The sequence below is a fragment of the Sorex araneus genome, chromosome X (assembly GCF_027595985.1).
Source record: "Sorex araneus isolate mSorAra2 chromosome X, mSorAra2.pri, whole genome shotgun sequence".
NCBI lineage: Eukaryota > Metazoa > Chordata > Mammalia > Eulipotyphla > Soricidae > Sorex > Sorex araneus.
In genome coordinates, this window is record NC_073313.1 from 255,622,614 (window position 1) to 255,646,690 (window position 24,077).

Genomic DNA, 24,077 nt, shown 5'->3' on the forward strand with positions numbered 1-24,077 from the left:
CATGCAAGGCGAACACCCGCCTCACTGTACTATTATTGTTCCAGTCCCCTTGTCCAGTTTTCCACGATAATAAAAATAGACTGAGGACATGGCATCCACACCATGTGTGTGAAGCAGGCAAAGTGAATGACCTGGCATCAAGTCATGTCTAAATATGTGCCTGTAAATAGCACTGTAGCACTGTCCCACTGTTCATCAATTTGCTGGAGCAGGCACCAGTAACGTCTCCATTGTGAGACTTGTTGTTACTGTGTTTGGCATATCGAATACACCACGGGGAGCTTGCCAGGCTCTGCCGTGTGGCTGGAAATATCCAGGAAAAATAGTTGTTCTGAAACAGGAGCTGAACTTGCCACCAGGAGATAAGTCTTACTGCTGTGTCCCTATATGAAAGCACAGTCCTCATCACAACCATTCTGAACAGCTACCCTCCATCCTCATCACAAGCTCACGGACAACAATCCTGACATTTCCGATGGACAAAGAACCATCAGCTGGCCTTGTAGCTAAGGAATTGCGGGTAATCGTGAGTACTATGGCCCCACAAATGACAAGCAAAATCAAAAGCAGCCTTGAGTTTTGTGTACACATATTAACACTTAAATGCTTCTCCTTAATAAGTTTCAGGATTAACAAATGTTTGTCAAAAGAAACTGTGCTGAGCAATTGAAATCTAATTTGAAATGGAACCACGACAGTCTAATACATATATGCATGAAATGGAAAAGCACCCTAATAGGCATAGCTGACACCAAATATGCAATTTACATACATTACACACTAATAATCTCAATTTTAATATTATTCTTTAAAGGCAACTGGATGGGTGGCGGAATTAAGGATTTTCTTTTGTAAAATGTGAATAAGAAGCAAAAGTTGATCCTGGCGTCCTCCACCATTAACCACAATCTCATTAGTAGGAAGTTCCTTTCTGGGTCTGTTTCACAGACAGCACCTCATCTCAACAAAACTGTGATGATTCAACCAGACGTAACAGATGAAGGGTTGATAAACTTGATGAGCTCTCCAGACTTGCTCTTTGTTCCTGGGGTGCTGCTGAGTGGTAAGCAAACATTCAAGCATTTGAAAGCCCCTACACAAGTCTTTATGAGAATTTTTTTTTCTTTCCTCAATAGATTACCCATGAAATAGGACAGGTGTAGTAGTTATTCAATTACATCGTGCTCAAAACCTTGGCAAAATTTGAATTGAGGTTTCTGAGCATAGTTCTGACTGTTGGGGATTTCTTAAGAACAGCTAAACATTCACTTAAAACAAAAGCTTTCTTGTCATTAGAGTCTATTTCATTAGTTTGTCATTGGTTTCGGTTATAAGCCAGAATCAAAAAATTAGCCCATCTAGTCCAAAAGTATAATGTGTTCATAATAAACCAGATTTATACCAAATGTATTTAAGTATTACTGAACTGAGAGAGCACTCAAAATTTATGTACTCTGAGGCTGCAATGAGAACTTCCTCTTTTTTTAAGAAGGAAAATACTTAAAACAATCATAGAAAAGTTCAGTTTCTTGGATATCAAATGGATCCACAGGAAAAAAACGTCAATGATATAAGAGTAAATGAATCAAAACCACATGGATCAAATTTTCCCTAAAATACACAGTTTGAAAAATTAAGGAGGGAAAGTGCTGGGCAAAATGTGTTTTAGGTTTTACCAAACCCAAAACATTTGAAGAATCATTTGCAATGGTTGATGAACCCTAAATGCAGCCAAGTTGGCCCATTTTTTTGTATACTATATAACAATACCAAAAAAAAAAGTTTCCCTGGAAACCATAGAATCCACTGATATTGTATTTCACTCAAAAAGTCATTAGATGCTGTCGCCCAAGAACTGCAGAGTTTGCAGATGTAGGTGGAGCTGGAGTGTGAAATGATAAAAGTTTGTTCATTTAATTGGTCTTATTTGGGAGGGGTAGCTCTGTGTGTTTTGGAGGTGGAGGAACAGCGAGGGTAATATTTCCTTCAAGGGAGAGTTAATTGGAAGAACGTGGGCCAAATGTTAATTAATCTTACGTCTTGAGCATATGGTAGCATTTCCTTTTCCAAAGCATTCCTGTCTCTCTCTCTCTCCTGCATATGCGGGAAGGTGCTGGTAACAAAACATCTTGGTCTGGAGAGCAGGTTAACATGATTTCTCCTCCCCTATGTTCCTTTTTACATTGTCCCCACACTAAGGAACACACCTTGCAAAAGAAAGAAGCTATCGCTGAGAAAGTCCTAGTTTAAGTGAGTCATGAGTGTTTTTCATGCAGAGATATGTCTCCTCATTCTTCTTTATCTCCGACCTCCAGAAAGAGTTGTGTTGTTGAAATAAAATGTAATTCGGAGACAGCAAATCATGTTGAGGTCATCTGCCTGTCCCCTCTCTCACTCATCAGTGAGAACCACCATTTCTCTGACAGATCCAGTCTTGGCGGCTGTGAGAACACCATGCCCTTCATATGTCAAGCCTTTCAACTATGCCTGCAGGAAAACTTGAGCCGAATATCAGTGCTGGAAACCCTGGAAAACTTTCTAGAACATTCTGCTTGTTCAGCAAGTGAAATGTGTAATTTGTGTTTATAGAAGAATTAGAAGCAACTGGAAGAGGATGGGGGGTCCAAAGTCTTATTTTTTTAAGTGAAATGGAAATATTTCAAAAATATAGTTACCAATTCACTCAAAACAAGAGAAACCTGGCAATAGTCAAAAGTAGGTAAAGGGATATTCTTGATAACCTTTCGTATCAATAAACCACAATGTCTAAAAGTGGAGAGGGAGAGAGAAAGAGAGAGAGAGAGAGAGAGAGAGAAGTGCCTGCCATAGAGGCAGGCAGTGGGTGCAGGGGGGCGTGAAGGGTGATGGGACAGAACCTGGGGACACTGGTGCTGGAAAATGTACACTCGTGGAGGGATGGGTGTTGGAACACTGTATGACTAAAATCCAATCATGAAAGGATCTATCTCACCGTGTAAGGGTCTATCTCACAGTGACTCAATAAAAAAGTTTTTTTTTAAGAAAAAAAATAACTATGTCTGTCTCTTTCTTTCTGACTCATTTCACTCAACATGAAACTCCAAGCAATAATAGTGAGTTTTTTTTGTTTGTATGTAATCAAAGTAAGTGAAATTTATCAGCTACACAGGCTGGGTGGGGGGCTGGGGGGCAGGGGGTGGAAGGGAGGTTCACCGTGGTTCTTGGTGGTAGAATATATGCACTGGTGAAGGGATGGATGTTCAAGCATTATGTAACTGGGACTTAAGCCTGAAAGCTTTGTAACTTTCCACATGGTGATTCAATAAAAAATAAATTAGGAAAAAAAAGAATAACTCGGGGGGGGGATATACATAGGGCCAGAGAGGAAATAATACAGTGGGTAAGACCCTTCCCTTGCACATAGTTGACCTAGGTTTGATCTCCAGCACCACCTCTGTTCCCCAAATCCCTGCCATGAGTAACCCCAATGCACAGAGCCAGGAGTAAGACTTTGGCACTGCCAGATGTGCCTTCCCCCCCAAAAAAGTATATAGCTTCTTTCAGCACCCTGAAGGATATGCAGAAAGCATCTTGAGGTTTGCGGGCTGTACTCTAAGATTTTGAATGTCACAAATATATATCAGTCCGTTTGCTACTTTGATCTGACCAGTCTGACGGATGTTACCCTGTGAGTCACTGCTGTGCACCCATCCCTCAAAAATAGACACCTTCCCTGAGAAAATGGCAGGGCATCCAAGAAATACCGGTTGTCTAAAGGCACTAACACCCATCTGTAAAAGCCTCTTTGCTTGAGGGTGCACTCACATATGGTAGACACCCCAAATGTAAAGTAACTAAAATCTACATACGAAGGAACAATTTGTCATTGTGGTCTCATTAATTCAATTATTTCAAAATAATTTCAATTATTTTGCCCATAATTAATTTCTTGCCCAGAAGCTAGGAGGCCCATTCTCCAACAGTTCCTGTACATGCATTCTAACTCAAACTTCGAGTTAAATGGTAAACCACTCGCCAATTTCAATGACAGTTGGGGAAGTAAAGCCAAGATGCTCCAACAATTTTAACACACCCAATAGCCTTCACTGAAGAGGTTTACAATGAATTGACTATAACATCTAAAAAAATGCAATCTAATTAACATACAGGAAAAGGTCTATGATCAAGGTAGAGAAAAAGACAAGATGTAAAATTAAGCACATGACCGTTCTCAAGTTTACTTTTCTCAAAGCAGAAAATTCAAAAAGAACTCAAAGACATTACTCAAAATTATTGACAGTAGTTTCCATGGGGATTTGATTCCTGGTCTAAAGACTTAAATTTTCTTCCTTTTAACACACATTACTATTTGGGGAACTTTAAAAATTAAAAGAAAATGTGTTTAAGGTAAAAATGTCGAGTATGGGGGCTGGAGCGATAGCACAGCGGGTAGGACGTTTATCTTGCATGCAGCTGACCCGGGTTCGATTCCCAGCATCCCATATGGTCCCCTAAGCACTGTGAGGAGTAATTCCTGAGTGCAGAGCCAGGAGTAACCTCTGTGCATTGCCAGGTGGCACCCAAAAAGCAAAAAAAGAAAGAAGAAAAAATGTTGAGTATGTTGACAATATCAATTAATCTAAACAAAGAGGTTTAGTAAACTAATCTTTGAAAATGATTTCAAAATATTATCAACTATTTTTCTTATAACCTGTTTCCTTGGATGGATTATAATGGACAAGATCTATGACTAGAAGCCAAGAATCATCGCCTCTGGTTTTTTTTTTTTTTTTGGTTTTTGGGTCACATCTGGCGATGCACGGGGGGGTCACTCCTGGCTCTGCACTCAGGAGTTACCAATGGCGGTGCTCAGAGGACCATATGGGATGCTGGGAATCGAACCCGGGTTGGCAGCGCACCAGGCAAATGCCCTACCCGCTGTGCTATCACTCCAGCCCCAAGAATCATCACCTCTAGACCCAAGTATTTAACAGGCTTTTAAAAGGCTCTCTGAGGTTCAGTTGATTTGTCTGCACTTGGATGTCCAAATAGAGGAAGAGTAAATGGGCACATAGAAGAAGAGGAATACTCATGATGATACATTAAAAAATAAAATAAAAAAATGAAAAGAAGAAGAGGAATAGTAATAGTAGGGTTTGTTCCACTTTAAGTATCATATGACCCAACATATTAAAACATACTTCTATAATATAAGCAGTCACCAGAAGTCACCTATCTCTCTTCACTCTGTTGGACATGGACTTGTAGTAATAACTTGACAATGTTTTTGAAAAGCTAAACAACCAAAAGTATGGTAGTCTTTCTCCTTGCATAAATAGAGGCATTCTTGGTAAGAGATAAATTACAAAGGTTATAGAAATCTGAGTTCTAATTCCAGAATCCCCAGTCCACTCTTTTGAAAATATGTTTGACAAGATGCTCCTTCACTCACTGTTTTTCTCCAACTTTGCTTAAGAAAATAAAAAACTTCAAACATCTCTTCTCTAATGCATTGGAGATGCTACAAGAATCAAGATAAACCGAGTACCAGCATCCGGGTGGATGGAGATACAACAAAATAGTATAAATGCTAAGTATCCCTGATCATCCCATGTAATAAGTAAGTAATCAAAAATAATATCTAAAAGCATAATAAAGATATGCAAGAAAAGTTTTAGAATTTTCCATTGCCTGATAGTAGATTGATTTCCACACTACTGAGAACTGGGGAATCATAGCTCGGCTTCTTGAAATCAAGGATTAGCAGTTTCAAGATCAAGTGCTAGTATTCCACTGATCTAATTCTTGTATAATATGCTTATTTTGCCTTAAGAATACTATTATAATAGGAGGAACTAGAAATTTTGTGTATAGAATACATATGTTTGCTATTAGTTTTATTATGATTGAACACTAAAAATATACATAGAGAATAATTCCTGGGTCTCACCTTATAAAAGTGTTTCAAGTAGAAACTTGCTTTTATTAAAACTTTCAACCAAGTGATATTCACAGAAAGAGTTTTCTATAGTTCTGAACTACTTGGGTTAAAAACTAAAAAGATAAAACTACCACTGTTTCTTCTAATTGCAAAAAAGCTTTATGTGCTCTCAATCTGGGCATTTTAAAGATGTCGGCCTGTGATTTTTATGCAAAATCACATTCACAAATGCCAGCACTTGGAAATTAAATGTATTAAAGTTCCATAGGAAGCACGTTCATTGTTGGCATGTTGTTATTTTTTCAGCTGAGGTTTAAAGCTACCACTTATTTTTTTAATCCCAGGATGTGCTATAGGAATCTATGGAACTTAATTACATTTACTGTTACAAAAAAAAGGATTTATGAACTTTTTGCCTTTAGGCATAAATGTTTATTTCATTGCCTTTGCTATTCATTCTTTTCAACTCCAAGGGCTTTGAACTTTTCAGCTGCTCAGACTTATCACCGTTGTGCAGAGCCCAGGAACTCCAGTCCCAAGACACAAAGCACAAAACAGAAGTTGAAGAAAACGAAGAAGGCAAAGATATATGAGTCGTTATTTTGGCCACCCTTTGTGCCATTAAAATCTCATTTTCTGCCTATTTAGAATGCCCTCTTGGTGCTTAGGCAGCGGTGATAGTCAGTGATTAGTGTGTAATTGAGTATAATTGTCTTTTCACTTTTCATTTATGTCATTCTGAGCTTCTCTCTGTTTTTCTAACCACCATGAGGAAAAAGGGGGTTAAGAAAAGATAAAGCTGTTAAAACTCTCACCCTCAGCCCTGGAGAGATTCCCGATTGCAATTATAGATTGCAAGCCCTTTGTGACATTTCTCCAAATTTAGCGGGCAGCTAGCCTCACCACCTGGACCAAGTGCTCGCTAATAAAATCAAGTGATCTGTATTTAAGCAACTGCTAATAATGTCAACCTCAGACAGATGCCACATGTAGGAAATTTAACCAACCCTCTGACAAGCAATTATCAAGGCAATTTATTAATATGATCTCTCAAGAAAAGCTCATAGTCCAATGCAAATTAGAAAAACAATTATGACATTCAAATTTCTATATATTCCCCCAAAGAGCAGTAATTCTCTTAATTTGTGCATTTATATCTCATTTATCCCAGAGTTCTGTAGTTATCAGCTGGGGCTCTGTCCACACAACTTGTCTGCACCCTCTGCAATTGTTTCATCGAGCGTGTTGATCGTTTCTGACTCGGTGTGTTTTGCTCACCCCGATTTAACTACTAACCAGATACCATTTTTTTAAGGTGTGTGCGTGAATGCATGCTTGCATGCAAGAGCATGCGAGCTTGTGAGCTTTGTTTGTGTGAGTGAGCTTCTTCCCCAAAGCCCGGGAGATGGAGATGACAAATGTCTTGACAGCTAAGTGTAAACATAAAACCTCCATGATTACATTATAAACCGTTTTGAATTCGAAGCCTATGCTACAACTTTTGATACCGCCAGTAGGAAGGGTGGAGAGAAAGGAAACTAGAAAACTAAAATCATGTGGCTTGTATAAAGAATACATTATGGTTTAAATTTGGCAATTCATTATATGACTGCCTCGGGGAATTGACTCTTAGGTTCTGGTACACAGCAAACGGTCTGTCTGGAATCACAGCACTGACCTGAGGTGAAAGGCCATTGCCAATGGCGGGGTTCATGGGGTTGGAGGGCCCGGATGGAGGCACAAAGCTGTCTGTATAGCTGGAAAATCCATGCCTGGTGCTGGGGAGGCAGTAGGCAGAGCTGCTGTCCGGGTTTGAAGGAATAGTGCTTTGGTGTACAGTGCTTGGAGGAAGTGGCTGAGGTCTGTGAACGGTACTGCTGGGATCCGACACGGCTGTAAAGAAGAAGACGGTCAGCCATGAAGTCCTTTCTAAGCCAACAGGGAAAGGTCAGTGCAAGAGTTCAAGTCACCAAACCACCAAGTCGTAGCTATTGGTCACACCCAGTATTCATTTCAAACTGCATTTCTCAAGATGCAGGTAGAGAGCTACACCAAACAAAGAGAGCCGTCTCTCTGAACCTAAGTGCAAATACATAACTTATTTATAGACTTCCATGGTCCACACACCCAGAAGAGTAGTTCAGAAATCACATTAACAATGCCAACAAATTGACTTTACTGAGGAATGTCATTAATCAACCTAAAAATTACCCAATAGAAGAATTTCAACTCTCAAATTTTTCAGCAAATACAGTCTCGAAACATTCAAATACCAATGTGCATTTATCGTTTAGAATGCCAGGAATATGATCTTTTACAATTCAAATTAATTTGTCCTATCACTTATCCCGGACTGAGGGACTGAGCGATAGCACAGCAGGTAGGGCATTTGCCTTGCACACCGCTGACCTCGGTTCAATTCCTCTGTACCTCTCTGAGAGCCCGGCAAGCTACCAAGTGTATTCCACCCCCACCTCACAGGCTGGCAAGATACCTGTGGTGTACTCAATATGCCAAAAACAGTAACAGCAAGTCTCACAATGGTGACGCTACTGGTGCTGCTTGAGCAAATCAATGGACAAAGGGACAACAGTGCTACAGTGCTATCACTTATCCCATCACCTCCACATACTACCAAATAGAGACTTTCTCCGGGTTTCCCCTTCCCTGTTCCTACCACAGTAAGGAACTACCATAAAATTGCAGACAGGCTGGAGTACAAACACAGAGGTGAAACTTTAATAGAAGAAAAGCAAGTCACTTATTCATTTTAAAAGGTTGTTTTGTTTTACATCCTTGTTCTGTTTTGTTTTAAAATACGGAAATGGCACTCTATTACAATACGGTTTTTCTAGAGAGACTCAGGTGTCATAGAACAAACTGTATTTTTGAACTGTGACAGGTACATTCAGGATATCCTGCAGCAAGGTAACCAACCAACCAACCTCCAAATCAGTGTCCGAGAGGGCAAGGGATTGGCAAAACACTTTAACCATGGGTTCCCTTTCTCCATACCTTGTGGAATAGCTGTGGGTTGGTAAGACGTCTCTGAAAGCTGGTATGTTGGCAGTGTAGGCATGGCAGTGGGCGGGAATCCCCCGGGAATGAGATGGTTGAAGGCCATCAGCTGATTGGCCCCAGCTTGCTTCCTCCATCTTGCACGACGGTTGCTAAACCAGACCTATGGATTTAATTTAAATGGTGAGTACTTCACTGATGTCATAATAGCACACTCTTCACAAATTTTTCATGCTAAAACAGATTAAAGACCTCTTCCTGACAGGGCAAATAGATGCAAAAGCTTTCAATCTCTAGTCTTGTATTGTCCAAGAGTAAAGAAGAATTAAATATCAGGGGGCGGGAGGAGGTCTTCAAGGCTCTGCAAAATCCCTAGGAGCTTCTCAAGCAGGCTTGCCTTGCGCACGACCAACTGGGTTCTATCTCCGGCATCTCACAGTGTCCCCTGAGCACTGCCAGGAGCAATTCCTGAGTGCATAGTAGGGAGTAACCTATGAGCATTGCTGGGTGTGGCCAGAAAAAAAAACATAAAAAAATTAATGAAGCAAGAAATAAAACAGAACACTTTAGATGCTGTAAAATTGTGACATCAGGACTTTCACTGTCATCATAATCTTGTGCAGCTCTTATATCTGTAAAGGTTAGGTCTAGAATTTGCAAGAATTGACTTACAGAAGAGTTTTTAGAGCTTTTAGGTGATAGTTCCCCAAAAGGGGAACTGCTACCAAGTGTAGGTATTTAAATTCCTATGTCAAAACTTCACTGATACTAGCAAGTAGTAGACATTTAAGTCCTAGATATATATATACTGCAACCATTAGAAATGATAAAATTATATTATAAACATTAAACTTGTTAAAGCCCAGACCATAATTATTCCAACAGTAGAAGAAATAATAATGGCATGATGCCATAGCAGTGTTATCTAATGCTGCAATAGAAATTAGATTATACTGAAAATGCATCAGATCGATGTGTTGTACACCTTAAAATAATGCAAGGTTGGTGTCACGTATATCTGAGTTTAAAAGTTAATGGTTTTTGATGACCTCTCAGTGTCTGTGTTGCAAGCCATAATGCCCAAAAGTAGAAGAGAGAATATGGGAAATATTGTCTGTCATGGAGGCAGGGGGAGGGTGGGAAATGGGGGGATATACCAGGGATATTTGTGGTGGGGAATGTGCACTGGTGGAGGGATAGGTGTTTGATTATTGTGTGATTGTAACCCAAACATAAAAGCTTGTAACTATCTCACAGTGATTTTATAAATTTTTTTAAAAAGAGAGAGAAAAAAGTTAATGGTTTTATAAAGGTAATTTAAAACAACTTTCTGAACACACTGTACTGGGGGGTCAGAGGGATTCAGGATGAAAGGACTGATCAGAGTAAGATTGGATCCCTACACATGAGCGGCTTGCAGATTGGTTTCTCCTGGAGCATTTACAGAGTAATCAAAGAAACCAAAAAAATTACTACAGAGAGGGACATCATGTTTGGAAGTGCAGCAAGTCAATAATAGTTTAGAATAGAGACAGTTTTACCTCATTTTATTTCTTTATTTATTTACTTAGTCTTTGGGTCACACCTCATGATGCTCAGGAATTGCTCCGGGCAGTGCACATGGGATCTTATGGGGTACAGAGGATCAAACATGGGGCTGGAGCGATAGTACAGTGGGTAGGGCATTTGCCTTGCACGTGGCCGACCCGGGTTCAATCCCCAGCATCCCATATGGTTCCTCAAGCACCACCAGGAGTAATTCCTGAGTGCAGAGCCAGGAACAACCCCTGTGCATTGCTGAGTGTGACCCCGAAAGCAAAAGGGAAAAAAGTGAGGATCAAACCTTGGGTCAACTGCATGAAAGACAAGCCCCCTACCTGCTGCACTATCTCACCAGCGCCCTCAACTCAATTTAAAACTGGGATATGATTCCTCAAAAAAGGAATCACTCCAAATGGAGGTGATAATACAGAAGAACAGCCAGTGTCAGAAAATATGGCACTTGATTTCCTTGTAGAACAGAGTTAACAACTGCACAGTTTGGGGCCGGAGCGATAGCACAGAGGGTAGGGCGTTTGCCTTGCACGCGGCCGACCCGGGTTCAATCCCCAGCATCCCATATGGTCCCCCAAGCACTGCCAGGAGTAATTCCTGAGTGCAAAGCCAGGAGTAACCCCTGAGCATCAATGGGTGTGACCAAAAAAAAAACCTGCACAGTTTAATTATAAGTTTAAATCATAAAACTTAAAAACGTTTGTAAAGCCCAGAAAGAGAAATGCTTCCATTCGGAGCAAGAAGGCCCCCTTTAACAAATATTTTACCAAGACATCTGCTTAAACTTTTGTTCTCCACCCAAACATTTGTCTGAAAATGACTGGGCTTCCCTAGCCATGTTGCAAAATATTGGTAAGGAAAGCTGTTTGAACTTCCTTAAAATACTAACATTTAATACTCCCTAGATTTCCAACAGGGAAAAAAAAAGTAAGTCAATATTTTCTCATGTTGATACATAATTGAATTAGAGTTTTACTTAACTTAATAAATTGCCACCTGGGATAATAGAACCATGAACAGCACTCAATTTCAGGTTTGCATCAATTGTGTTTTCTCCGTCTTAGCGTCTGTTACCATGACTCCCTGAGCCATCAGGATACAAAAACTATTTTCAGGGAAGTGTATGCACAAGTTGTGTTGGCCTGAGGAGGCTGAGCTATGAAATCAGGACCGTATGATTACCGGGAACACTTGTTATTTACTGCACACCAAAATTATATTCGATGTTATAAAATTTCAAGATGAGTGAAGGACATCTGGCTGAGGTGAACTCACCCCCTAGGTACAGTGCTGCGCCAGGACTGTAAACACTAGGGGAAGAGTTAAGTTCCAAAGATTCTGATGTAACTTAGTTCATTGAGACTTCTATCTTCAGTTCTACTGAAGAGCCCTTGTAGAGGAACTCGGAAGTTTACATTTCAGTTATTATTAAAGCATTTTGCCAACTTCTCCCTGCCAATTTCCTTTTGTAACCTTTAGCTAGTAAATCGAGTTTGGTATTTTGAGTGGTGGTAATACCTGATCACTGCATCAGTCAATCTACTTTTGACTTAAGTTCATTCTAACTCTTTCTTAACCAAATTTTGCACAAGAATGTCTCTGATCAAATGATCAATAAGAAGCAATGTCATCACTTTCTAAAAATATTTCCAAAAAAATTAAACTAAAAGATCAAGGAACATAAACCTTAGAGTGATTTTTTTCACTTTTCTAAAATGATACAAAGAAGAATACAGAGAACATTGAGAGTATCTACTAGGAGCTGAATATAAAAGTTCTTGGGGCCAAACAGATAGTTCAGAGGTTAAGGCACTTGTTTTTCATACAGCGGGCCCCAGTTCAAAACCTGGCACTGCCTATGATCTCCTGAGCACCACTGAGTGAGCTCTGAGCACAGTCATAAGTAAGCCATGAGTACCAAAAGATATGGCCCCGAAAATAAACCCAAAAATGTTCTTCACCATTTTTACAATACCTAAAATCTGGAAACAACCCAAGTGAGAAATAAATCTTGATTGAAAAATAAAGATTCCACAGGAAGGTGAAGAGACTTAAAAATAAAACATTTAAATGCTACTTAGACCTAAAAACCTATTTCTTAAACTAAATATCTAGATAACACTTTTTAAAAGAAATGATCACTCACTGACAATTAACCTGCCTGTCTCTGGCCAGATTTTCCTATTTTCTAGCCAGTACAAGCTTATTGGATCTGCGATAGTCAGCAACTCTGAAAACCAAAGCAAAAACTCAGAGCATTAAAAGGGACAGATACTGGAGTATTGAGGCTGCGGCTGAAATTCAAAGAGTTATGACTTTTGAAACCCCTGAAGGATGTATCTTTAGCTAGAGAGGTAAGTCGGTAGGGCATTTGCCTTGCACGTGTCTGATGGAAGTTCAATCCCAATACTCCCCGAGCCCTACAGGAGTGCTCCCTGATCACAGAGCCAGGAGTAGTCCCTGAACACTACCAGGTATTTTCCTCCCTCCATAAAAAATATATCTTCAAAGACCCAGAATATAGCTTAGTAGCAACACATATATTTTGCATATATGATAACCCTGGGTTTGGTTCCCCAGCACCACAACTCGCCCCCCCCCATGCCAAAAAAAAAAAAGTCTTCTGTTAAACACCAAAACTGACTAAGTCAAATGATCCTAGGATACTGTTGCTAACCTATCTTTAACTTAAAGACGTGCCCTTGGTACTTGGAAGTCTTAAATGACTTATTACATATTGTATCAGCAATTTCTAATAATCATGGAATGATGTGTTAGTATAAAACATTAGAATAAGCTGAATGTTGGAAGGCCATTTCTGATTCTGGCTAGAATTACCAGGAACTTAGCTTATAAAAAGAAGAGCAATGGTAATAATTTCAAATAGATCTTTGCCATTCTGGAGGGCAGTATAAGTAGCCCACCAATTTCTTCCTATATATCACCTGCCATTTTCATTCCACATTTAGTGTGGTAAGAAAGTAGGGGGAAGGAGCTGGAGCAATAGCACAGCAGGTAGAGCATTTGCCTTGCACGCGGCCTACCCGGGTTCGACTCCCAGCATCCCATATGGTCCCCTGAGCACCGCCAGAGGTAATTCCTGAGTGCAGAGCCAGGAGTGACCCCTGTGCATTACCGGTGTGACCCAAAAAGAAAGTAGGGGGAAAAGGTATACTTGGGTTCATAGCTAACATTGGTCATAGTTTATCACTTATAATTGCCTATAAAATGTCACATTATATCTAAATCTCACCTTCATAGCAAATTGTTATTTCATTACTGAACTACAGCCAGTTCATTTCCATTTGTCCCCTAGATTTTTACATGTTTCTTCACAAAACCTCTCCATAAAACTACGTATGTTGGCCTGATGTGATAGCAGTGATAGCATAGCAGGTAGGTCTGGCACATGGCCCACCTGGGTTTGATCCTGCATTGAACCCAAATATTGCCAGGGATACTTCCTAGGGGCAGAACCAGGAGTAACCCCTGAGCATCACCGGGTGTGGCCCAAAAGAGAAAAAAAAAACACTATGCAATTCTTTAGATATGATCTCTAAGTCCATTTGGGAGGTTATATAATGTTCAATAATTTTTTGACAAAACTTAAATTGGTTAAAAAAAGATGTCCAGGACCTCATTCTAACACAGAGTAGATGATGATAAGGCTTTCATATATTTTCTCTTTATTGGTGAAAGAATTAACCTATTTCTCCACAATATAAGTTGGTAAAAATTTAACATTTCATTTACTTATTTATTGTAAACTCAGGTCGTTTTTATTGAATGGAATTTGCTTAGAAATATGTATGAGGAAAGAGAGAAAATGTGCTCAAGAGAGAACACAGCCTTCGCCAGAGCAGCAACAGGCAAGCAAAGAAACTCAGAAACAAGCAAGTGAGATGCCCCTTCAAAGAGAACACAGGCTTGAAGAACACGGCGAAACTTAACATTGTAAAAGATAAATACTTAATCCTTTTCAAAGAGCATTGTCATTTCTATGGGTATGATGAAACACCAAGCAAAAGTTGAATCCTGGCCTTCCCACTTTCTTACTACTTCTTGGACCTGGAATAATTTGTTTGGCATCTATCTCCTCTGCTAAGTGGGAGAAATAGAAAACTACTTCACAGAGTTGTGACAATTACATGAGACAAAATAATCAAAACTCCCCAAAAGATACCCAAGAGATATAAAGTGTTCGATAAGTGTCAACCATTAAGTAAAGAGGTCACATTGACAACTGCCTGAGAAAACCAAGAATTAGAACCTTTGTTTTTTCAGTCCTGTGGTCAACTGCCAAAGCCTTTTGTGCCTATGAGCAAACAGGAAAGTGCCTAAGTAACACTTCAAAAACAATTGGGAGCCAGTTTGGCTTGGATGCAGACTTAGGACAAATTTGCTTCCAAGTGTCATGGATTAGTGCTAATTGCCGCACCGCATAGGCTTAATTTTACCTGGTTCCCATTTTCAATGTGAGTATTAAAAGCAATTATTAGTCCTGATAGATTCTTTTAAGCAAATTCCAAAGATTTGGAGTCAGAATCTAAGAAGTAATCCACAGAAAGATAATTCACATCAAGATTACTAAAAGTTTGATTGAAACTGTAGATTCAGAAATATCCAATGTTACACCAAAGCCAGTACTTTTCAAGTCGGGAAATTCCAGTCAACTTGCTCATTCTCTAGACTTTCCCTCTACTCAGTTCTCTGTTCCTGGATCACAGTCTCATCTGCCCTTTAACATTGCTGCTGCTCATCTTCTTTGGGCCATGGGGTGGAGGGATAAATACACTGATGCTCACGATACACGGTTCACTCCTGGCTCTGTGCTCACAGATCATTTTCTAACGGGGCTTAAGGATCACACCTGGGTCAGTCACTTGAGAGGCATGTGCCTTACCCACTGATCTATCTCTCCTGCCCAACTGCTACATCTCTGATCAGTGAATCAGGAGTAGGCTGGGGAAAAGATGGGCAAAATTGACAAGAAGAAATAGCAAGTGTCCATGAATGAAATCACAGATGTACATGAAATTATGTCCAACTGTGTATTGGTATATATCAAGAACAAAATCCAGCAGAAAACTATAGAATGATTTTTTTGGCATGGAGTTCTTAGAATCTTTGTAAGACATTTGTATATGTCCTTAATCATCTTCAAGTTATTCTTCACCACAAACCTATCATACCTGTTATTGTTTGCCTAACAGATACTTAGAAGGCAAATTGGACAATAGTCAGTGTACCATAATTCTTAGATTGTGTGCTCAGATGTGGCTATAATAAACACAATATAACTACTGTAAAGACACATTTTAAATAACATAATAACAATGGACTGTTATCACTTTACTCTTACCTCTACCCAAAAGCGTTTAACAATATTTTTACTCAGGAAGGGGGAAAAAGGGAACATAGACATGTTAGAGGTGGGGGTGAGGGGCTTGGTTTGGTGTTTGGTTTTCCCAGGTGCCCCAGATTAAACTAACTCACAGTCTCTGGCCATCACTCAAACTGAGTTGACTTTGCTACTGCTTTCCCAGATCCTTCTGAAAACGAAAGGATTTTGTTCTGGCATTTTAATCAGTGATTAACTACTCTCTTCTTTTTCCTGCTGGGTTAAGTAAAAGATCCATATGCCGTATGTTGTAGGGAATTTGTTAGGCTGTAGATCATAGCTGTGGTGCAGGACATAATGTGTCTCAAGGGAACTAATGAAGCCATAAGGAATGTAAAGAGTCACCGGGTTAAAGCCACATTAGGACAGCTGTTAGGTTAATGAGAATCCTGCCTTGCACAGGAGGTCACTGTATAGACAAATATGAACCACTCTTTACTGGTTTGGTCCCAGGTCCTCTGAAAGTTAATGGGTCATCCTTTTTTCCCTTTTACAGTCACTGAGCCAGATTCCCAGTGCTGGCACTGGGTGTATAAGTTACAAGGGTTGTTTTCGAGATTTATTTTATCCTCCATCCTCATTTTTTGGCAAAGGTAGCAAAGAGGTAGAGCAACACTGAACACTCTTTCTGGTTTTTCTTCACTCGCTTTGATTTCTTTAGGAAAGTATTTCTTGTCTGTCTGATTTTGAGTTCAAGCAGAAGGACAACACTCAACATGGAAGTCAGGGAGCATAGAGTCCCAATTCCAGAACAGAGTGGGCCAAGAGGAGTAGAAAAATGAAGGGGGCTTTCTTCACATTTAGACCAGATAGTCATGGAACTATACAAAGAAAGAAAAAGAAAAATATATGTGATACATATAGTGCTTGTGCCATTGTTTTCCATAAAACTATAACACATGTACTGTATATTCAAAAATATTCTAGATTTAGAAGTGTTATATTTACATACACAAAGGGTCATTTAGAGTAATTGATGGTCCCTTCTAAAGAGGAATACTGCATCCCAATAAAATAAGCAGAGTCAAGACTTTCCACTATAAATCTGTCATTTGCACTACAAATCTAGTCAGATCCAGTACTATTCCCTTCACTCTTTCTTCCACCTGTCTCCAACTTGTACAATGTGTTGCCTATACCCACTTCTGAGTATGATTCCCCCCATCCTTTCTTCCCAGTCCAACCACCACTGCCTCTACTGCCTTCCACAGAAAGCATGACCCTGCACTCCATACCCTCCATAACATGTCTGCAGCTTATGAACACACTTTCCCACCATCCTTATACTTCTCACTTGCTCTCCCTCAACCAAATTGAATGATGCACTGTTCCTTAATCTAACTGGACTGTTCCTTAATATCACTGGAAATGAGAGCCCCCCCCATATATAACTCCTAAGCTTCCAATGCTCTGGGTTGGGGTTTTTTTTGTTTTGTCTTGTTTTCATTCTTTGCTTTAGGGGGGGCCACATATAGAAGGGCTCAATAACTACTCCCAGCCTGGTACTTGGTGGTCACTCCCAGTAGTGACCACAAGATGCTGGAGATTGAACAAAGCATGTGCTCAGCCTTCCAAGCTATCTCACAGATGCCCTAATTCTGTTTATGCTCCTCTTATTCCCTGTCCCGGGTAGACTCACCCTCCTGTTTAGTGAGTATAGAGCCTTGAAAACCCATTTGAACTCTGCCTTCTTCGTGAGCCTCTCTGGTTTAATCCAAAAAGAGTTCAACCTTTTCTCTTATAAACTCCCACTATACTCTCCTTTCCCATCACACTCATTGCATCTTTGTTTTAAAATTTTTTGTGAGTTTAGTTTATTGCTTATATTAGACTACATTCCCTTAGCTTCTTTCTTTCTTTTTCTCTTTCTTTCTTTCTTTCTTTCTTTCTTTCTTTCTTTCTTTCTTTCTTTCTTTCTTTCTTTCTCTCTTTCTTTCTCTCTTTCTTTCTTTCCCTTTCTTTCTTCCTTCCTTCCTCCTTTCCTTCCTTTCTTTTTTCCTTTCTTTCTTTGTATTTTTTGGGCCATACTGGGAGGTGCTCAGGGTTTATTTCTGGCTTTGTGAGCAGGCATCACTCCTGGCAGTGCTCAGGGAACCATATGAGGTGCTGGGGATTAAACCCAAGTCAACCACAATACACCCTACCCATTTCACTACTGCTCTGGCACCCTAAAGTGATTTCTTACTGCATTTTAGCATCCTATAACTTTACTAGCACACTGACGGTCCTGGGGGAAAGTCAAGCTGAATGAAACAAACTCTCTGACTAGTATCTCATTGTAAAATTCAGCAATAGGAATAATTAAGCATAAAAGAGAAGGCACTGTGATCAATATTGAGATAGTACCAATGGACTGGTTCCCTGCTGAACCCCAGCCTTAAACTATGAAAGTCATGGATCTTGGAATAACATATGTTATGTGGGACATTTTCTGCATGAAACCTAACTTCAGGGTTGTAATAAGTTTCAAGATACATCGACGTTCATAATCTTTCTAACAGTTTTACTACCTGAATGAGGAACGTTTATATTAATAACAAAAGCATTATGCATCACACAGCAGAAATACATTGCACTAAAGCAGCCTCTTTCAAAATGTTCAGGGTACTTATAAGAACTTAAAAGACAGGCCAGAGCAATAGTACATGCAGGGAACTTGCCTTGTCTGCAGCAGAGCAGGGTTTGATCCCTGGCATCCCATATATCCCTCAAGTATCACCGGAGTAATTCCTGAGTGCGGAGCCATGAGGAACCCCTGAACATCACAAGTATGGCCCCCAAACAAAAAAATATTAATTAAAAAAAAACTCAAAGATGATTCGAATTGTCCTTATTCAGAGAACACATGCTCTGCGCATATCACTGAGTTAGATCCCCAGAAGAGCAAAAATTAGAGGTTCTTATAATGATACAGTTACTGAAATTTTTCTAGGCTATAAATTTCATAAAGGAAGAGATTTTGTCTAATCACACCCCTGCATAATTGACAAGGATAGAGAGGAAGTGCGCATACATCTATCACTGAGGTGACTTTAGCACTTAAATAGTTTGAATTTTCGAGGAAGTAATGCCAACTCAGTGGGGAGGGAAGAAGCAGGGATACCACAGGTGGAGGGAATCCAACAGACAGAATTTGAAGGGTTTCTATACACTGGTGGTAGATATGGTGTGACAACGTACTTGTGAAGACATCTGTAAAAGTATGTTCCTGGAATATATACATTAATGTAACTCAATATTAGCTTAATTGGGTGGGGGGGCAGGGGATCCAGCAGTAATCAGGGCTTTCCCCTGGCTCTGAACTCAGAGGTCCACTGCTGATGGGCTCGGGGGACCATATGGTTGCTGGGGGTCGAACCAGCGCTGGCCAAATGAAAGGCAAGTGCTCTGCCTGCTATAGTATCACTCCAGTTCCCATTCGTTCGATTTTTTTTTTAAATCAGATGTGGAAAAGAAACTGCCTGGCACTGAGGAAGCACTCAGACTTAGTTTGCTGTGATTAGTGTACCATCCGTAACATCCAGCCAGTGCCTGGAATAAAGCCAGTCTTGGAATAGTGACTGAAGTGAGTGAATCTACACAATTCTGTTTTAGACCTGCTGCAATAACCTCTTCTTAGGAATCAAAGTCTAATAAGAAATTGCATTTTTCATAAATAGCAAAAAAAATATTATGAATACAGAGAAAGCCAAAGATGTAGCTGAAGTATGGAGGACAGACCTGGCATGTTGGAGGGCCTGGTTTTGGCTCCTGGCATGTCGTCATGTGCCCCCATGATCACCTACCAGATAGGGCTCCCCAACAATAACAACAACAACAAATACAAAGGAAACGAACGGATCACATTTAAACTCTTTGCACACCGGGCCAGAGAAGTAGTACAGCAGATAGAGCATTAGCCTTGCATGCAGCTGGCCCTGGTTCAGTTCCCGATATCCCATGGGGTCCCTTGAGCATGGCCAGGAGTGATCCCAGAGCACAAAGCCAGGAACCATCCCCGAAGACTGTCAAGTGTGGTCCAAAAACAAAGCAAAAATTTTTTAATTTGCGGGGGCTGGAGCGATAGCACAGCGGGTAGGGCGTTTGCCTTGCACATGGCCGACCCGGGTTCTAATCCCAGCATCCCATATGGTCCCCTGAGCACCGACAGGGGTAATTCCTGAGTGAAGAGTCAGGAGTAACCCCTGTGCATCGCCAGGTGTGACCCAAAAACCAAAAAAAAATTTTTTATTTGCTTTAGATATATAAAATACTTTTACCAGGGTCTGGAGAGATAGTACTGAGGTGAAGGCATTTGCCTTGCATGCAGCCAAATCTGGTTCAATTTCTGGACTCAGAGAGTATCTGGCCTCAGATACTCTCTGGACTCAGAGAGTAACAGCACTGGGAGTTACTCGCAAGTAGACAGAGCAGGAATATCCCCTGAGCACTGCAGGGTGTGATCCAACACCCAGCAAAAAATAAAGTACTTGTATCAAATAACGTGAAAAGAAATAAATCAAACATACCCATTTATCATAAATTTAGTTAAACTTCCCCCCATTAATAGGTAGAGAACCAATTTTCTGATTGGTTATCAAAGTAAAATGAAAATACGGCTGTATACAACATATTTATCTAAAATAAAATAGCTTCACGGGACAGGGCAGAGTGGAGATTAGAAATCACAAAAGGAAATGAAAGTGAGGAATGTCAACAGGACAAGGCAAAATATAAAGAAGAGGCCTCAGGGGCGGGAGTGATACTACAACAGGTGGAGCACTTTTCTTCAAGCTGCCAGCCCAGGTTTGATCCCCAACATCCAATATGGTTACTGGATCCTGCCAGGAGTAATTCATGAGTGCAGATTGAGGAGTAACCCCTGAGCACTGCCAGGTATGACCCAAAAAGAAAAGGGAAACAAGAAAGGAAGGAAAGAAGAGAGAGGGAAAGGAAAGAGGAAAAGAGAAAAGGAAGAAAGGAAGGGAAAGTGGGAAGGAAGGAAGGAAGGAAGGAAGGAAGGAAGGAAGGAAGGAAGGAAGGAAGGAAGGAAGGAAGGAAGGAAGGAAGGAAGGAAGGAAGGAAGGAAGGAAGGAAGGAAGGAAGGAATAGAGGAGAGAAAGGGAGGGAGGGAAGGAGGGAGGGAGGGAGGAACGGAGGGAGGGAGGGAGGGAGGGAGGGGGGGAGGTTGGCTTACAGGTAAAGGAGGAAGTTCTTGAGAGTAGACAACTCACAGTGAAGTGCAGTTCCTCACATAGCTAGTCTCCTAGTGTGAAATGTGCTTTGGGGAGAAGCACTTTCTGATTTCCTATGAGGAGTTAAGCAGGGCAGGAAGGTTTGAATGCCAGTACCTGGACCCGGGCCTCAGTGAGCTTCGCCCGCTGAGCCAGTTCCTCCCTGGTATAGATATCAGGGTAGTGGGTTCTCTCAAAAGCGCGTTCCAGTTCCTCGAGCTGCTCGGCGGTGAAGGTGGTCCGACTCCGGCGCTGTTTCCTCTTAAGGGGCAAGTCTGGTTCCGAGTCTATGTCAGAGCCTTCATCCGACTGGGGAGCTGAGGCTGAAAGCACAAGAAGGGGAAAGCAGATCAACTGTGAGTGAAAGTGGAAGTCTGACCGAGTCCTAAGGTTCAGCGCCCTCTCTGAAAGTACATCCCCACTGTCTTTCCGTGGGTCTCCAGCCCCTCAGGGCCGTGCAACATTATTCAACGATACTTAATCTCTCCCCCTACCCTATCTCCAAGCCTCCTAGGCAGAAGTAATTGCTTCTTGCATCTGTCACCCTAGGTCCATTATGTACTTTTAGAAAATAGGGTTGAAACTTATTCCTCTTGTCTCCCCATTCTCCTTAGCACTTAATGGATGGCTAATGAATGAATCATGTTTCATTTGGTTCTGATCAATTTCCACCAGTTATTTTTATGTCAGGAGATCTATGAACAATTTGACCTTTAAGTGTTCCAAGGTTGACTTAGTGTCCCAAAAAAACAGGAATAATAAATTATTGCAGGAGTCTTATAGACACATCTACTCCTTCAGGAAATATCATTTTATGCCTATATTTAGTGACTCATTACCTGATATTAGGAAATACTTTAAAAGAGTTTCAACATTCTTGATGCCAAGTCAAAAACAGCTCGAGAAGATGTAGGCGTACTCTAATAAACTATCTTGAATTTGAACTTTAGACTTGAATTTCTGTAAAATGGGTAGGTAATTTCCCTAATTTAAGGAACTTAGGACAACGAAAAACCGTGGGGTTCAATGTCCAAAACCAATTATGCACTTCAAGATGACAATATACCATGAAACCAAGCCCTGTCTAACTAAATAGGTCACATGCTCCTGAGTTCAGCCTTGCTACTGTATCCTCCCTAGCAAAATTTCAATTTTCTTATATTAATATGTATGAAAAAAGGAGAACTTCCAAGTATAGTATCAGCTCCCAAAGGAAGAGAAGGCAGAGCTGAGAATTAGATCGGAATTTGCACACATGTTATTATCTGGACTGGAGTGATAGCAAAGTAGGTATGGCATTTGCCTCACACAGGTTCAATTCCTCCCTCCCTCTTGGAGAGCCCAGCAAGCTACCAGGAGTATTCCGCCCGCACCGAAGAGCCTAGCAGGCTACCCGTGGCGTATTGGATATGCCAAAAACAGTAACAACAAGTCTCACAATGGAGACCGTTACTGGTGCCAGCTCAAGCAAATCGATGAACAATGGGACGACAGTGCTACAATACTACAGTACAGTACTTGGGAGCTGTGACCATAGCTGCATTTCTTTCAGCTCCCTGCTGATGGTTCGAAAGCAAGACACCGGGCTCTGGTCAGAAATGCAGCATTCTCAGAGGTTCACTGCACATCGAGGCAGTGTGGAGGACCAAAGCAATCTTCAGTGTGCCCTGAAAACTCCCCCAAGTAACTGGGGCACCCTCCAGGGAAGTGGCTGAGGTGTGCTGCCGGCAAATGAGGAAGGAAAGCCAGAAAATTGTAGATTATTAACAATCATGTTAGGGCAACTCATCTGCCTGCTCAGGCTGGTCGGACTCAGGGTAGCCCTAGAAGTACTAATAAAAAGTGATTTCTCGGGGGCCAAACAAATAGTACAGGACAAGAAGCTTGGGCAGGGCCAACCCCATGTCAATTCATGTGACTGCCCTCACCACCAAAAATAAATAAATAACTGCTCTCTCCCATGATACTCTCTTTAATCTTAAGCTCAAATTGAACTCTGTCCTACAAAAATCTAAAATTTCACTCTGGGGCTGGAGCGATAGCACAGCGGGTAGGGCATTTGCCTTGCACGCGGCCGACCCGGGTTCAAATCCCAGCATCCCATATGGTCCCCTGAGCACGGCCAGGGGAAATTCCTGAGTGCAGAGCCAGGAGTAACCCCTGTGCATCGCCAGGTGTGACCCAAAAAGCAAAAATAAAATAAAATAAAATAAAATAAAATTTCACTCTATTTCAGTATAAACCATAAGCTGCCCCAAAAGGTATACACTAAAATAACCCATAAGTATATGATTTTAAGTGTTTAAACCTTTTAATACTTCTATATCATAAACACATTCAAACACTACAAAATTAAGCAAATTCATAAGATATAAATTAATGGAAACAAAGGCTTGTGAGTAAAAGTAAAAGGGAACTACATATAATACATCTAATGTATGTTAGCCATTAGGGATGATTTTTCAATTATGCTAATTTATAATAAAATAGACTGATTTAATAAAAGTCTTATTTTTAAATATCTTAATATTAACTAATAAATTCTTTTTTTAATTACAGGAGCATCTTAAGGAGTGCTGACATGCTGAGAAATGACAGGTATTGCATTTAAGGCTCTCAACACAACTTGCATGGATACACATTTGACAGATATTTAATTAAATAGAAAACAATATAAGCATAATTGAACATCAGTGGTTGTCAAACTTTTGGAGCAATGGAACTTTTTGAAAAGCTTGTTAAAACATGGGTTAGGACAGAGGCGGAGTGGGGTGGGGGGGGAACGGGATAGGGGGGTGGGAGGGATACTGAGTTCATAAGTGGTGGAGAATGGACACTGGTGGAGGGATGGGCTCTCGAACATTGCATGAGGGTAAAACAAGCACGAAAATGTGTGAATCTGTAACTGTACCCTCACTGTGACTCACTAATTAAAAAATCAATAAATTATAAAAAAAAAAACATGGGCTAG

At 40.6% G+C, this 24,077-nt stretch overlaps 1 protein-coding gene across 1 annotated transcript in view; it reads right to left on the reverse strand.

Annotated features, from left to right (window-relative positions):
- PAX3 (paired box 3) overlaps positions 1-24,077 on the reverse strand; it is a 114,167-nt gene that overhangs the window by 16,606 nt on the left and 73,484 nt on the right. The window contains exons 5-7 of the mRNA XM_004617122.2: positions 21,224-21,429; positions 8,936-9,101; positions 7,599-7,813 (exon numbers count right to left, since the gene is read on the reverse strand). Coding sequence (XP_004617179.1) covers positions 7,599-7,813; positions 8,936-9,101; positions 21,224-21,429 — 587 coding nt within the window. The remainder of the gene's footprint in view (positions 1-7,598; positions 7,814-8,935; positions 9,102-21,223; positions 21,430-24,077) is intronic.